This window comes from Triturus cristatus, chromosome 4_1 (genome assembly GCF_964204655.1).
Source record: "Triturus cristatus chromosome 4_1, aTriCri1.1, whole genome shotgun sequence".
NCBI classification, from domain to species: domain Eukaryota; kingdom Metazoa; phylum Chordata; class Amphibia; order Caudata; family Salamandridae; genus Triturus; species Triturus cristatus.
In genome coordinates this window covers 893,923,760-893,939,928 of record NC_140585.1, presented here as the reverse complement: position 1 = coordinate 893,939,928, position 16,169 = coordinate 893,923,760, and the positions used below count along the sequence as shown (strand labels likewise).

Sequence of the window (16,169 nt, the reverse complement as noted above, 5' to 3'; positions counted from 1 at the left end):
AAATTGTGCGTCTAGATACCTACAGCTATCACTAAGGGGAATAGAAATCAATATGAAATCAATTATTGATTCCGGTGTTTCTCGCCTGAAAGTTTTTTTGGGGAGGTCTGACAGAGTAGGTACCTCGTTAATTATTATCATATTTCTCAGGTTCAACCTCATTCCATAAGTACTATGGGAAAAATGATAGGCCGGGTTGCCCCTCGTGTCCTCCAGTCCACATACTCGGTCGTGGATAAATTTGCAAGGACATATGTTGAAGTCCACCATCCAAATAATATTTAAAGGCTAATTTTTCTTTTTTAGCTTTGAAGCCTGATCAATGGCCTTATTCACCTGATCAACAACTAGGTGAATGTTACTCCCAAAATTGTTGTTATAGTAATTTATTAACAGCCAGGTACCTTGGCTAGGAAACTCAAAATTTAGAACATGGAAATATGGGCTTTCCCCTTCAAACTTCTTTATTTTTATTGGGGCTATATTGGGGATCAAGGTTAAAAGGACCCCCCTTGCCCTGCCTGACACTGACGGAGTTGCCATAGTCTGAAATGAACGGTACCCATTTATAAAAATCGGTTCAGTAGCCTAAGTCTCCTGTAAGCAGGTGATAACCTGGCCCTGCCAGATATTCTTCCAATATACATCGGCCAGTTTGCTTGAAATACCCGCCACATTCCAGGATGCTATTTTAAGATTACATAAATTTTCCTGCCTCACCTCGCTGTTAATAATTACTGAAGGGGACTCGGATGTTTGACCGCCCAAAGTGACCTGCCCCATGGTAGGCTGGTGATGTAGTCTGTCACATTGCTCCAGATCGGAAAGTGGGGTGAATCTATTCTCGCAGGGTAACCCTAACCCGCTTACAATGCCAGGCCTCGATCTAATTCCCCTTAGGTACGCCGTAAATTCTTGGGCCGGTCCTAGCGGTGGCCTATAGAAATAATGTAGTGGGTGAGCTCTAATCTGAGTGCCTTTTGGAGGGACTCCCAGCAGTTGAGCTAGAATGGAGCTTGACACTGAATAACTATTAAAATGTATCATCACACAATCCCCCTCCAGTTGTTTGGGCGAGGGCCCCAGGCATTCTGCCCTCCTAGCCATTATAATTTGACTTGCAAAAGGAACCCCCCTCCTAGATATGCCACTAGTGTGCTAGGATAGCCAGTGAAGGGCTTTATCCATCAATTGTAAAGTTGATTCGACCTATGACGAGAGGGGCTGCCAACAGTGGACGGTGCAGGGACTTATGAGTTAAGACTGGCGCGTTCTGTTTGGAGACTTTCTGTTGTTCAACCCCCCTGGTTAATGCCCATGAGTACGTACCAGCTCTACTCGTGCTAGTGTTAGAGTGTGAATGGGACATGCTTATGGGCTCTCTCGTATTATCTGTCTGCTCACTTTGTTGTGATGGCTGCTTCTGTCCTTGCGAACAATTAACCGCTCTTGGGGGCTCACATGTTATGGTGATATTAGGGTAATGAGATGTTTGAGACCGTTGGTTCTTTTCTATATATTGGGCCCCTAGACAGTCCTCCCCATGCTGAAGTGCTGAACTCGCACCTATTCCTAAATGAGTGCACTTAGAGGTGTTATTTTTAAGCGTATCCTCAATATGAGAGACTCTGTCTCCATATGAGAGAGTTTCAATAAAAATGGGTTTAGGAGCACAGTCACCAAAGTCTCCACTCTTTTCCAAAAATCATCGTCATATGCCTGAGGGGAGGGGATAACATAGTCAGTAGAGTTCGATTGGAGGGGTGTCCCATGCCCGGCTTCCACATTCCCTCTTTGTCTGCCAGATCTGGTCATCTTCAATGGTTTTGGTTTGGCCAAACCTCCCCCCCTTCTCTTCTTCTCCAGGGCTCAGTGTTGGTGACATCTAAAAGAGGGGTTGAGACTGGCTCCGTGATTGGTCTATGTGCCCTAGTTGCTAGAAGAGGGGGAGAGGATTCATTTATTTCACGCGCCACAGATGGCAGTAGTGACTTTGCGGGGGCTGTTAGGACATTACTCTCTGCAGTTGTCCCAACTGAGGAGCGCTTCTGGGCAAATAGAGGGTTCAGAGAGAGCCTCCGCCCTGTTAGCTCAATCTCTTGCGTAAGGACAGTCTTAGCCCTGGTTATAAAAGCATTGAGTGTTCCCACTACCCTGCCCCACGGAGGTTCCGTACAGCCCTTGCTTTTACTCATGATGTTTAAAAATATATAACAACTGTGGCAGTACCTTCAGGGAGAGACCCAATGAACCGATGTTGGAGGGAGGGCCCAGCCTCCTCCGGGTTCCGATGGGCATGGACTGGCCCGCCCATGCGTCCCACGCCGCGAGCCAGCGTCCTTGTTTAAAAGTGCATCCACGCTCTAGGGCTCCTGGGCGTTGTAGTCTCCTCTCGGACACCTGGCACCACAAGGACCGCCAAAAGCAGGGCACAGCAACACAAGAGCAGGGGACAGAAAATCAAGGCCTCTTTTTTGGTGACGGACACATCAGGGACATAGGCAAATACTGGACAAGGCCCTTCATCTCTGACTAGAGTTTTTTGGGATTGGGTCATTTCTAGGGCCAGTGAACATCTAGGTGGTTTTGTGTGTCATCACACTTATGAAAGACCCTTCTACCACCACTCGTTCTATGTTCTTAAGAGGGGGATTGCTTTCCCCCCCAAGAAGGGCAAGCATAGTAAAGGAGTCCAGGGTAAATGTTCCTTTCACTCCTCTCGAAACTAGCTCTTTTTGTACACAGTTGGTAAAATACTTCAAATGATCCCTGGGTTTAACAAATTGTGTAGTTTTCAAATAGACTTTTATTCTCATCCTGCTCAGAAACATATTCCACTCCTGTATCAATTTTCTCAGAAGGTGAAGGCTTTAATTTCCATCGAGGTGAAAGAGTTGTTTTAGAAGGGTGCAATAGAACTATATCTCTTGGATCAAAAAGAGTTTATGAGCAACATATTTGTAGTCAAGAAAAAATGTTAAAAGAATCAGCCTGTGGTAAATCTGAAAGATTTCAATCATTCCTGTTGCTTGTACCCTCACTTCAAGATGGAGATAATAATCCATCTCTAGAGATATTCTACTCCTGAGGCATTGGATGGTTCTGCCAGATTGAAATGATGCCTTTCCGAAGTACCCACAGTTTCTTTGGCAAGAACAGGCACTTAGATCCTCTTCCCTTCCTTTTAGTCTGTTCTCAGCTCCTTTGTATTTGAATAAGCTAATGAAACCACTACAGGCGACCCTCAGAGTATGTGGTCTCAGGATGTTCGTTTATTTAGACAACATGATCTTCTCAGATCAGGAGAAGGAATTTTAGAAACTGATCAAAAAGAATCAAAAGAGAATGTGGAATTGCAAAGGGTTTCTCTTCACCACTTAGTGAATCTGATGGGCCAGGTTTCAATTCTGCCCATTTTCCAGAGTCCCCATTATTATCAGGCACTTCAGACATTAAAGAAAAAGAACACAGAAAGAGACCTTGATTACTCAGATGTAATTCCAATAGATCTGGAGACACAGAGTGAAATAACTTGGTGGTTAAGTCACATAGATTCAGGGAACTGTCAAGCAATGTTTCCTATGTCCCCAGATCTAGTACAAGTATCAGATGCAAGCCTTTGGAGATATGGGACCCCGGTGTGTCACCTCCTTGACTCAGTGAAGATAGTCAAGGATGGAGTTGTCAAATGTGCATAAATTGTTTAGATTTTCTTGCATGCTCCTTCATAATGCAAAGCTTTGCAAAAGGCAAAGTCAATTTTGCAATTCTGCTGCAGGTGGACAATTTAGCTGCAGTAAGGATCATCATTTGGGGCTGACAAGATCAAAACTCTTAGCAGATCTAATCAGATCCCCATATACATTTTGGCCTCAGGAAAGAAAATCGTTGCTGGCGGAGAATCTTCCCGGATTGTAAACTGGCACTCCAGAAGTGTCTGGGAAGGCACTGGCTGGCTTCTGCATCCTCATATCTTCAGAGCCCTGAGCACATTTTTGGGACCCTTTACAGTAGACCATTTTGCCACATGATTAGCGACTCATCTTCAACAAATCTTTAGTTGGAGACCAGATCCAGGTGCATTAGCGAACAATGGTTTTCAGCAAGATCGGTCAGGCAACAATATGTACACTTTTCCTCCTTTGTGATGATATCCAGGTGTCTGGCACCAATCTGCAGGCAGGAAGCAAGGGTAATCATGATAATTCCCCTATGGAGGGCCCAGCCTTGGTATCCTCCCATCTGGAGTTTTCATCAGATCTCACAACTCTATTACCGGTCCTTCCAAAGTTGTTGACAAATCCTTGTCCGGTGGTTTAATCTTTCAGGACGTATGCAGACATGCCACCAGTTTTGGAATCGGCTTCTGAATACATTAGCCCAACCTAGGCATAGAAGACTTCAAAAACATACATCTCAGCCTAGTACATTTGCTCTAGCTGGTGCATGGAAAGGAATATCAATCCCATTTAGTCAGATGTTTCTGCAGTTCTTTATCACCTAGCATGTATGGCATTTAATCAAACACACATCATACTATAAATGGATACATATCAGCTATTTCAGCAGGTCATCTGAAGGTGGACTCAATGCTGGTTAGATGTACCCTCTGATATGTAGGTTGTTAAAGGTAATTGGGTATTCAAATCTGCCAAAGCCATTCTGTAGTTCATTGTGGTATGGTCATGTAGTGTTGCTGTTGTTTGAGCCATGGAAGGAATACTATGAGCTTTCACTGAAAGCTATTAGCTAAACTAGTAATGTTGTTGTCTTTAGGATCTTTCAGGGGAGTTTCTGATGTTGGAGCTTATTACCTCTAAGCAGCTTTTCCCAAACGGAGTTCATTTTATCATTGCTAGATGTAGTAAAAATGCTTCTTCAGCTATGAAATATTATTCTTTTCATTATATCCTAAATTGTGTGTGGCATGGTGTACTAAGCAGTGTTTTCATGTGATGAAAGGCCCAAGAATGTCCTGAGATAGTAATTTCTATACTAAACCTTACTCTCCAGTTTCTTCTGCTACCCTTAGTCGGTCTGTGAAAGAGATATTGACCCTGGTGGAGTTGAATACAAAATAATTTTGGTTCCAGAATGTAAGGGGTTAATTTGGCCTCAAAAGCCTTTTGAGCCAGCAATCACTGAAACGTATGGGATGGTGGGGTAGGTTCACTCGGGAGACCCCACTGTGGGGGGACGGCCTCCTACTGCAGATGACTACCCTACAAGGCTTTCGGCACTGGGATGACATAGATATTTCCACAGTAGGGGCAGTTACACATGGGAGAGCGCTCAAATCCTTTCAAGATCTGCAAACTGAATTTCATATGCAACATACACAATTCCTCAAGTATCTGCAGTTTCAACACGCTTTGACCCCATATATTAAAGATTTGCCAACACTCCCCGAATTCAATCCACTCGAAGGTAAACTGTTCATGGGTGCATTGGGCGACCATAGGATTACAAAAATATATCAAACACTCATCACAAACAATCATAACACCCTGACAGCCCTTAGGGAGACATGGCATGCTGACCTTAGCCCACTTGAAGAGGACGATTGAATGAGGCCCTGGAGTCCCCCCATGGGGCAGCCATCTCATCCCATCTGCAACTTATCCAATTTAAATTCCTGCATAGAGTATACTTTTCACAATATAAACTGTGGCAGTCGGGCCTGGTGACCTCCCCCACCTGCTTGCGCTGTAATGTCACAGAGGGATCCTTCCTCCACACCGTGTGGTCATGCAATGCGTTGGCCATGTTTTGGCAGAGAGTACTCGCGTGTCTTTCCGAAGTCCTAAGCTGAGAGCTCCCTACATCCCCTAAGCTAGCGCTCCTACATGTAGTAGACGAAATCGGGGGCAATAAATATAAATACTACCTTTTATTTCTTGGCCCTGCGATTGCAAAGAGAGACATAGCCCAGCTATGGAAAGCCACCACCCCTCCACTGCTGGGTGTGTAGAAGCGGGGTCTTGATTTCTGTATGGGCCTTGAATGCCCAGTTGTCATCACCCAAGGATGCCCACAAAAACATATCAACATATGACAGTGCTTGGCAGATTACCATTGTATTCTGCTACCCCCCTACCACTGACCACACAAGACATGCTCTAACTGAGGCACAGACACCGAATATAGGGTACATTCTATAAACAAGAGGGGGTTTGGACGCCAGTGGGAGCTTGCGAAGTGTCATAACGGGGCTATGGCATGTGTTGGGGTTTTTATTGTTTACTTTTGTGTAGTTGTAAATGTTTTTGATAATTACTATATAGCTTGTCTATGTATTTCATCCAGTGGCGGCTCGCCCATTGGGGCGTGGGGGCGTTGCCCCACTGCTTTCTCGCAGTGCGAGAAGGCAGAAACATAAACGGTATAAACTACCATTTATGTTTCTGCCTTCTCGCATTGCGAGAAAGCAGAAGTGCCTCTGGGCCTGGTTGGGGGCAGAGGGGGGGGGGTGGGCGGTCCTGCTCGAGGGCCGGGGGGAGTGGCTTACCCACTGTTGTGGGTACTGACTGTTTGGTCGGCCCTGAGCCGACCAAACAGTCAGTACCCACAACAGTGGGTAAGCCACTCCCCCCGGCCCTCGAGCAGGACCGCCCACTCTCCGTCTTTCTCTAGGCAGAGAAAATGTCCCGGCTGGGGCACTAGCCTGCTGCGCCTACCAACGTTCTGATTGGCTTCCCTTGCATTGCATCGTGGAGGGAAGCGGACTCAACACCAGTACAGGCCGGAGCGGAGGCAGCACTCAGGTACGTTTACTTTTATTTTAATTCATTTTGTTTTATTCCCCACCCGCGGGCCGCGATCCCCCCCCCCCCCTCGACCATGCCGGCCGCCGCTGTAAATTACAAGCTTGCATTAGGGGAATTAATGAAATTCGAAGCGTGCATCAGGAAATTACAGGCGTGCATTATGGGCAGTGATGAAATTACAAACGTGCACTATGGACAGTGATGAAATTACAAACGTGCACTATGGGCAGTGATGAAATTACACGCGTGTCATTCATCTGCTATCCTGTGGTGATTTGATCTGCGGGCCCCCCGCTGACTGACTATTGCTGAAACGCACTTGATGTGACAGTGTTGAATGGTGTCTGTGGGTAACACCCTCATTCTTGTGCTAATCTGTCCACCTGTTCGCCAATACAGACGAACAATGATATTTCGTTATTTTGGTCTCTGGATGTCATTTTAAAACAAAGGCTAGACATTTCGCGCCAGACCGCTTAGGTCTGTAACTCCAACGGGCCGTTGCATGCAGTTTCTGCAGAGCTGTAGGTGCCTAATACGACTGTCAGCACGGTGGCACGCGTGCACATACTCTGTGAAATAGAAGAAGGCGCGTGCACAGTCGCATGGCCCCATATGTGCATTAATTAAACTTTGGAGGTGACCCCGCAGTCGCACACACACGTATACTAACTGCAGACGAGAATGACAGTGGCTAACTACACAGACAAACTCAGACAGGATTATATCTCGAAGTCTGTTATGAAGCACGGTGGTTATACTGAATAGGATGGTACCTATGTTGTTATATGACATCTATTTATCAATGTAATGGTGGTGGTTAATGGGTTGCCACTAGGGCGGATGACCCTTGTTTGAGTGGGTCTTCAGAACCCGTGCTCTCGTCACCCCCAAGAATGTCATTCTTATCAATATACTTACATGTTACGGAAATAGTTTCTTTCCGTGGGACCAATTTGCTTTTATTTGAATCTGGTTGTGAACACAGATTACTGCAGCGGAGCACATTCAGCCGAAATGGGCTCCGTACCTGCTGCACAAAGCTGTTGGCACCTGGATTCAAATCAAACCAAAGTGGTCGCACGGAGAGAAACTATTTCCGTAACATTCAAGTATAAGTTTCCATGTAGTTCAGTTCAGTTTACCACATACTTTTTACTCTTGGCAGAGGGAATGCAGGCTGACCCATTTTATTAATATAGCTACGATTATTCAAAGTTTTGATTGTATTTTATGTATAAACATGGCACTTTAAAAAATCGATTATAATATCTTTTCAGAATGGAACAGGTTACTTGTTGACTAATTAGATTGCACATGTGATGGTTTTGCTTAAGGAATCGATAGATGATGAGGAGGAAAAAAAACTGCAATACCAAACATTAAAACGTTGCTATTAGTACACTTTACGTTATCTTCAGAAGCTAGTTATCAGGCTTCACCTATCTGACATCAAAATGGGTTATGTGAGCTGGTGTAAAAAATCGGTACCCAATTGTTTCACTTCTCATTACTTGGCAATATTCTGGCCACTTTGCACTCAATTTTATTCCAAGCAAGCACCAAGCATCAGTAGGTTTCATTTGTAAAGGTATGTCAACAAATAAAGAAATATGTAAGGTACTCATCATTGTTAAGTCAAAGTCAGTTATGAAGTTCTGTGGTTATAATGAGTAAGCAGCTACCTACATCATTATCACATGTAATCTCTTTATTGATGGTATAACTGCACTTTCGCAATTGCTTTATTAGTCTTCTTGCTTTCTCAAAGATGCTTGAAAATGCACCATTTGCACACTATTTTTTCTAATTTTTCTCGGGGGGGTGGCGTGACCTCCTTTATGACGGTCGGGCTCACTGTGCTCGCTCACCACTGGCCATTTATCAGAAACTTTTACGCCGCACGACTTTCAAATGTCACCAGCCGCCACTGATTTCATCAATATGCTACTGTATATGGGCCCTTGAGCCAAATGTGGCTTCTAAAATACTAATAACATATGTTGTTAAAAAAAAAAGCCTTTTGAGCCAAGGCTAGATAGTAGGACATTCTCAGGCCGGCTGACTGATCTGGAGTTACCACTAAAGATTTTCTATTGCAAGCCAATATGGCATGTGGAATTGTTAGTAGTGGATATGACCTGGGCATGCACAATTTAGCCTCCTTTCTTGTAATAAAATTATAGAATCTCCTAGCCATTTTTGAAGGAGGGTCCTGTTTATATTGATGGCACAGAAGTGAAGACGATCTCACCTCTTACAATTTATCCCTCCCTAAATTTCAGAGTCACAGTAAATTATGTAATTCTCTAGTCCCCGTGTAGACTGCCACGAATGCAAGAAGGACGAAGTTTAATGGTTCCTTTTGGCATTTCTATTATTATTTCTGTTTTGTATTTCTTGGACGGAATCTGATCACATGCATCAAGAAAAGATGAAGTTAATTGGATTCAGCAACTCTTTATGCATCATATTGCCCTTTGCTGATGTTTCTACTTCTTGCCTGGGTGAGCAAAATTGTAGTATTTGTAGTTTTGCTTTTCAATGTTTGCTACTGAAATAAAACAGCAAGATGCAAAACTGCATAATAATCGCTTCTGTGTTTTAATAAAATAATTTGGACTCTCTCTCACAAATGGCTGGGGGAATCTGCAATTGCTTTTCTGGGGCAACTCTCATGGGATCTCTAAGGGAATCTTCTCCAGGGTAAGGCCATGTGGGGCACCGTCACACCGCAGGGGCTGTGGGGCCTTGTGTTACACCTCTGAGTAAGTATGGAAGCAAGGTGACGGCTTAGGCTGAAGCATGACTTACCCCAGGGGCACTGGAAATTCGGCTGAGTAATGGGATTCTTGTTAGAAGAGGGAATCCGATAGCGACGGAATTGTGCGGAGAGCCGGTGTTTTGAGGAGACAGTTATTAGATAAGTTGCTAACTTTGAAACATGTAGACCTAGGTTCTTATCAAGGCTTCCCACATGACTAAAGATGATTGATCCCGAGCAACTCAATCCATATACCTATACATCAGTTCCCTTACTTGCCAACGTTCAGGGCAATTACACATTGTTCAGCTAATAGTATCAGGCTTCACACATACAAAATACGGACTATTCCCTGCAGCCTGGAGGCGCATAGGGACACTTTTGTGTAACGAAGCACAACACAACATCTTTACTACTTCCTCCTTGACTAAGGCATTGCACACAGAGAGGCCGCACCAGCAAACAGAAGTGAGATCCCTTAGCTGAGGTTGTGCTCTTATCTCTGCAGAGATACACATTTTAATTGGTTATGGAAAAAACACGAAAGAGCATTTTCAGTTACTTACTTTACATCTTTGCAGGTGCGTATAACCTCTTCCAGCTGTTCCAGGCAGGCGTCGCTCAGCTCACACAATCTTAGATCAATCACGTCGAGTCTCGACTTTTCAAGGCAGTAACGCAACGCGCTGATGTCCAGGGAGTTGAGCGGTATGTTAAATAAAATGGCTTCCTGGATGTGACGTGAAACATGCTCTGTCACATCACCATCGTGTAACTCGAACACACAGTGCAAGAAGACGAAGAATTTCATTTTGACTGGTTTCTTATCAATCCAGGCCTGAAACCAGCTTTTCAGAAGCTCCCTCCTGCCCTGGCTGAGAGAAGGTGTCTGGGACAGTGAGCCTTGGTCTGCATAAGGCAGCAGGCCCAGGAAGAACGGTGTAAAGCCCTGGAGCCTTTTCCAGTGATCGGTGGTGACAGCATCAAGAAGAGGCGGCCGTGAAGATTCTGAAATGTCTCCGAAAACCCAGGCGTTCAGGGCGGTCTCGAGCGCTGTCTCTTCCTGCATCACCCCCACACAGTACAGGGCAGCAAACAGATCCCTTACGCTGGCGTGTCCATATTCAAACCTCTCTCCACTTCCGTCTAACCTAAAGAAGAGCTCTGCAAAATGTTTAAGGAGGCATTTTGTGTGTGAACAGTTCAATGGAATGTCTTTTTTATTTATTTCCCGTACTCCGCAAATAAGATTACTGTAAGACTTCTCGCACAGCTTATGGACACAGTTCCGAATGCATCTTGGTACCTCGGATGCTTTGTTCAGCGATGACGCGCAGCACTCGTGATAAATGTGTCCTGTCTCCTCTAAGGCGGCCTTCAGAGTGACCTGCAGAGCAGAGTACATCATTCTGCTGCGCGTGGCCAGCGCTCCCTCAGACTGGGGACAAGGCCCGTTCTTGTATATGTGACACAGGGCGCGGCTAAGCAGAGGAAGCGACAGCAAACTAGACAATTTATAGTTGGTGATAAATTCAGAAACAGGTTTTGATCGGCCATCGCCAGGCAGGAATTTCTGACAGTATTTCCGAACCTGATTCTCAGTGAAAGCTTCCAGTATAAATGTGGAGGTGAAACGTTCTCTCATTTTACGCACAGAACCCATCCGAGAAGTGATTAAAACATGTGTGTCTGGGAGAAGCTCCTTGGATATGACTTTTGATATCAGGGTGCTTATCTCGAGGGGCGTGTCAATATCACACATGGCATCGGGTGCTGAGCTGACCTTCAGTTCCTGATTGAACTCGTCCAGCCCGTCCAGAATGAGGAGCAGTGTGTCTGTGTTGAGCAGCTCATTGAGCGCCGCAGAGAGCTCAGGGCACTTGCTTTCTAAGAGGCTTCTCACACTCACAGGACCCTTCATGGTATTTAACTCACTGAATGTGACGTAAATGATACATTTGTAGCAGAGATCCCTTTGTCCAGACGCCCACCGTTTCAGAAGCCCTTTCGAGAAGCAGCTTTTCCCAATCCCAGCATCTCCCGTAATCAGCATCCGCTGTGAGATCAGCTCCTTTGTTTTATCAGTGAACAGATCCTCTGACTGTACAATAACCTCATTTTCATCAAACGCAAACTCAGTGCGTTCAAGCAGCTTCTCTTTATCCGAACATTCAGGCTTCCTCTCTTTCTCCATCCAGTTAATCAGATGTTTTCCACTCGTGTGAAACCTTCTGCTCAAGTGAACATCGTGTTTATCTCCTTCAGGGCGGGTGAATTTCCAACCAATTGCTCCTGCCTTGTGGACTTTGTTTCTGTAGAATTTAATTGGCCCTGAAAAAGAAAGGCAGCTTTAGAAATATGTTTACATTACTGCATCTGTTAAAAAAAGCGAAAATACAGCAAGAGATGAGTGACAAGTCTGCTCAGCTAAGCTTTTCTTAACTTACTCTTTCTTAGTACCTTCCAAAATAATCCTCTTCAGATCTGTGCTTCACAATATAGTAAATGGATTGTTTGAGGGGACAATTACTGACCAGAACAGATTTAATATTCTAACTCCAATCAACACACATTATGAAAAGTTCATAAACTGGAAGGGTTCATTTAAAATTCTAACTCAAATCCCCCAAAACAAGTGCATATATTGGTAGGATTCTCTTTACTAGATCAGGACAACGTCATTTGTGTGAAATTGCTGATAAAGGTTAAGAGAACTATTGGATCAGATACAAAGGTAAAAAATAGCCCTCAGCATCTGAGGAGTGGAATGGCCTGATATTTATAACAAGTATTTGCACTGCAATAGGTCTCTCCTTTGCAAGAGTTTAAGCTATTGAAATTGTAAATGACAATGCCTTTTATTTATCTGTTTTGATAATTAACATAATTAAAAGGCATTGCCATTTACAATGCCATTAGCTCAAACTGTTGTAAATGCAAGACCTATTGCATTGCTAGTAAGTGCCCACCATTGTCCCGGGCTGATCGGAATGCGAAAGCGCGCATGGCACCCTTAATATTGCAGGAAAGCATGTTGTGCCTACAGTAGGAGAAACTCATTAAAGAAAATAGTGCTTACAGAGTAAGTAAGATGTACCATGTACCATGTAACAGCAGAAGTAAACAGGCCAGTCTCATGGGATTACAAATGAAGACCAGGCCGTACAAAGGAGGGACTAACAAGCCTATTAACGAATTGAAGCTAGCATTTACAAAGGACAATGACACCAGCCAATGAAAAATATTGGGGGAGAGTGTACTGGGGTTTCAAGTCTATACTCATATACAGCATGCCTCGCAGAGCAGCGCATGCGCTGCCCAGGCTCGACCTAAAAATGGCAGTCACCTCAGGTCAATCACTGGCATACAGAGATGGCGGTGCAGTGAAATGTAAACAAATCCAGAATTTCATATGGTAATGCTGCTCCACCTGATTCATAATCAAGTCCAGTTCCTCCACTCAGTCCGTCAGCCCCACCTACACTATCATAGACTCCGGCACGGCCATATCGCATAATCCACCCACTACGCCATCTTGCACTCCCTCTCCCCTCTCTGATACTTCCAATACTCTCCTTTTGCACGGCAGCCCCACCTTCTCTCTGACAGATCAGTGCGTAACCAACCCTCTCGCCCCCCATCTTAAGACCTCCTCACTCCTCCTTCCCGCCGTCACCCACTCAGATAGAGCTTTATACCTCGTCCCCAACCTCAATCCCCCCTTTCAGGACACTGCTGAGGCCACTACCCAGTTTTCCGACTCGGCACTCCCCTCCAATAAGGAAACTTTCTCACCTGTCCTGAATCTTGACAAACTACTCTCAGCCCTCCTACAAATCAAATCTGACATTCGTACACTGCACGTCCTTATGGTACAACAACCTAGACCCTTTCGTTATTCACACGAACTCATTTCCTCCACACCCCCCAAGACCGTAAGACGCACTCATCATCTGCGCACATTCTCTCAGGCTAGGGGACCTCCAAGCTGGAGCACTGTCCCTTTCCCGAATGACATCTCACGCCCATGCAGGATGTTAAACCATCTATCCGACTCAGAATTAAAAGCGCTCCTTCATTCTTATGAGCCACCGCACCCTTCACATAATGCTGGTCCTCCAGCTACGGCTCGCACAGACTCCAGAATACCTGCTATACCTACCAACTCACACCGACCCACCAGACACAACCCCAGAGGTATTGTTGCAAATAACCTCACTAGAATACACCTCAGAAGTGAACCATCCATAGCATCCATCAAGCAAAATCTCAGCTGTATCCTGCTGAACTGCAGATCTGCGTCTAGACACGCTGCGGATATAGCTGACCTACTTATTGCTAACAAACCAGACATTCTGATCCTAACTGAAACTTGGCTAAAGGAAACGTCTACCCCCATCATGGACATCCTGCTTCCCCCTAACTATGACATCACCAGACTAGACAGAGCTGACAGACAAGGAGGGAGGTTAGCCTGCATTCACCAGATCAGCCTTACAGCTTCCATCTCTAATGCCCCTTCGGTACCCTCATGCGAATATCTTTGCTTAAACATAGCCAATAACAACAAACAAATTTGCTCTCTACACACCTTCTACCACCCTCCCGGTGACAACCTAACATTCATTGAACACCTCATGGAAATTCTAACATCTAATGACAACCAACAATATAAGCAAATCTTCTTGGGTGACTTCAACCTACACTGGGATGACGAGAACGACCCTGGGGTAAACAGCCTCAAAGCCTTCCTTGCTGACCTCAATCTTGTTCAAATTTGTAAGAGCCCGACACACGACAAAGGTGCCACTCTAGACCAAATAATTTCCAAAGCGGGCGCCACACAACTTGTCTCGATTCTCCCCTGCGACTGGTCTGACCATCATGTCATTTCTTTCCAAATCTTGGAAACGATTAAACGACGCCCAACTCAACCCTTGAGATCTAAGACCTGGAAGAGAAACCTGAAACTCGCTGGCTCGAACCTCTTTTCATTAGTTAATCCTAACCATCTCCACCCCCCTGAAGACCTCAAGGATGTTCAGGAGCTGACCAGTCACTACTTCCGTTCCATGAACAACCTACTTGACAATATTGCCCCGCTTCAGCTAAAAAGTACCTCTACTAAAGAGTCAAAACCCTGGTACGATGGGAGACTAAATGATGACAGACGCACTCTCAGATTACTGGAACGTCGTTGGAGAGCTGACCCCTCTACTCATCACCTCAAGCTTCTCAGACTCTCCAGAAACGCTTACTTTAGGAAGATCAGAAAAGCGAAAACCGTCTTCTTCAGATCACAACAAGACGGGGCCAGGAACCGCCCCAAAAAGCTTTTTGATCTTATCAAAACTCAGACCAATAACCCTCCCAATCTCCCTAACCTGATCCCACCCTCTCTTCCCAATTGTGACGAATTTGCCACCTTCTTCGCGACCAAGACGGAATCCATTAAATCAGACCTAAGAAAAGACCTCTTAGTCATTGCCGACCAGAGTAAGAACCGAGCTCTGCCCTTGGCTGAGGCTCAAGAAAATGACCTCCCAAAATTTAAACTAAAAAACAACGCATCATGGTCCCACTTCAACACCTACAGTGAAGAGCACATATTAAAGACACTAACTTCTCTGAAACCCTCCAATCACTTCTTAGACCCGCTACCGGCCAATTACCTAAAAGACTTCATTCCCCTAGTCCTACCCCTATGGACTAAGATCATCAACTCGTCCCTTCTTCAAGGATCCATCCCGGACAGCCTGAAAACAGGGCAGATCTCTCCGATCCTTAAGAAACCTACAGCTGACCCTTCGGACCCAAACAACTATCGCCCGATCTCCAACATCCCAATGCTGGCCAAACTCCTGGAAAAATGTGTTAATTCACAGCTGAACAACCACATTGCTCAATTCAACCTACTTAACCAGTTTCAATCAGGCTTCCGAGCTGATCATAGCACTGAATCGGCCATGACACATATTCTTGGCGACGCGCTAAAAATCCTAGACCAAAACGAAGCCTGTTTACTAATTCTTCTCGATCTATCCTCAGCTTTTGACACCATCAAACACGACAACCTGCTCACTCTCCTGAAAAATAGAATGGGAATTTCGGGTTCTGTTTTTAACTGGTTCCCCTCCTTCCTGCAAAATAGATCCCAAAGCTTCAAGGTCAACCAATCTCTGTCCAACCCCATGCCAGTCACGCTAGGAGTTCCACAAGGCTCTTCTCTCTCTCCCACCCTTTTCAACCTCTTTATGGAACCACTCACCGATCTTCTCAGCCTTGCCAAAATTCACTTTCACATGTACGCTGACGATACCCAAATATACATCAAGATTCATTCTCTGGAAGACATCAAATCACTCAACTCCACACTACAAAAAACCCAAACCTGGCTGGCCGAAAACCACTTGAAACTAAACTCCCTCAAAACTGAATTCCTCCTAATCGCTCCCCCCAACAAATCTCCAATCATACTGGAATGGATGAAACACCTTACAGCTCTTAATGGTCATCCGCTAGTCGTGGACTCAGCAAAATCTCTGGGGGTCACGCTTGACAGTAACCTAAAGATGCAGAAACATATCAGCGCCGCCACAAAAGGAGCTAACTTCCATCTGAAGACTCTTCGTAAACTA

The 16,169-nt window shown here is 45.0% G+C and overlaps 1 protein-coding gene across 1 annotated transcript in view; it reads right to left on the bottom strand.

Annotated features, from left to right (window-relative positions):
* LOC146855753 (NLR family CARD domain-containing protein 3-like) overlaps window positions 1-11,856 on the bottom strand; it is a 203,160-nt gene extending 191,304 nt beyond the window's left edge. The window contains exon 1 of the mRNA XM_085653670.1: window positions 10,098-11,856. Coding sequence (XP_085509796.1) covers window positions 10,098-11,725 — 1,628 coding nt within the window. The 5' untranslated portion in view covers window positions 11,726-11,856. The remainder of the gene's footprint in view (window positions 1-10,097) is intronic.
* Between the last annotated feature and the right edge of the window lie 4,313 nt (window positions 11,857-16,169).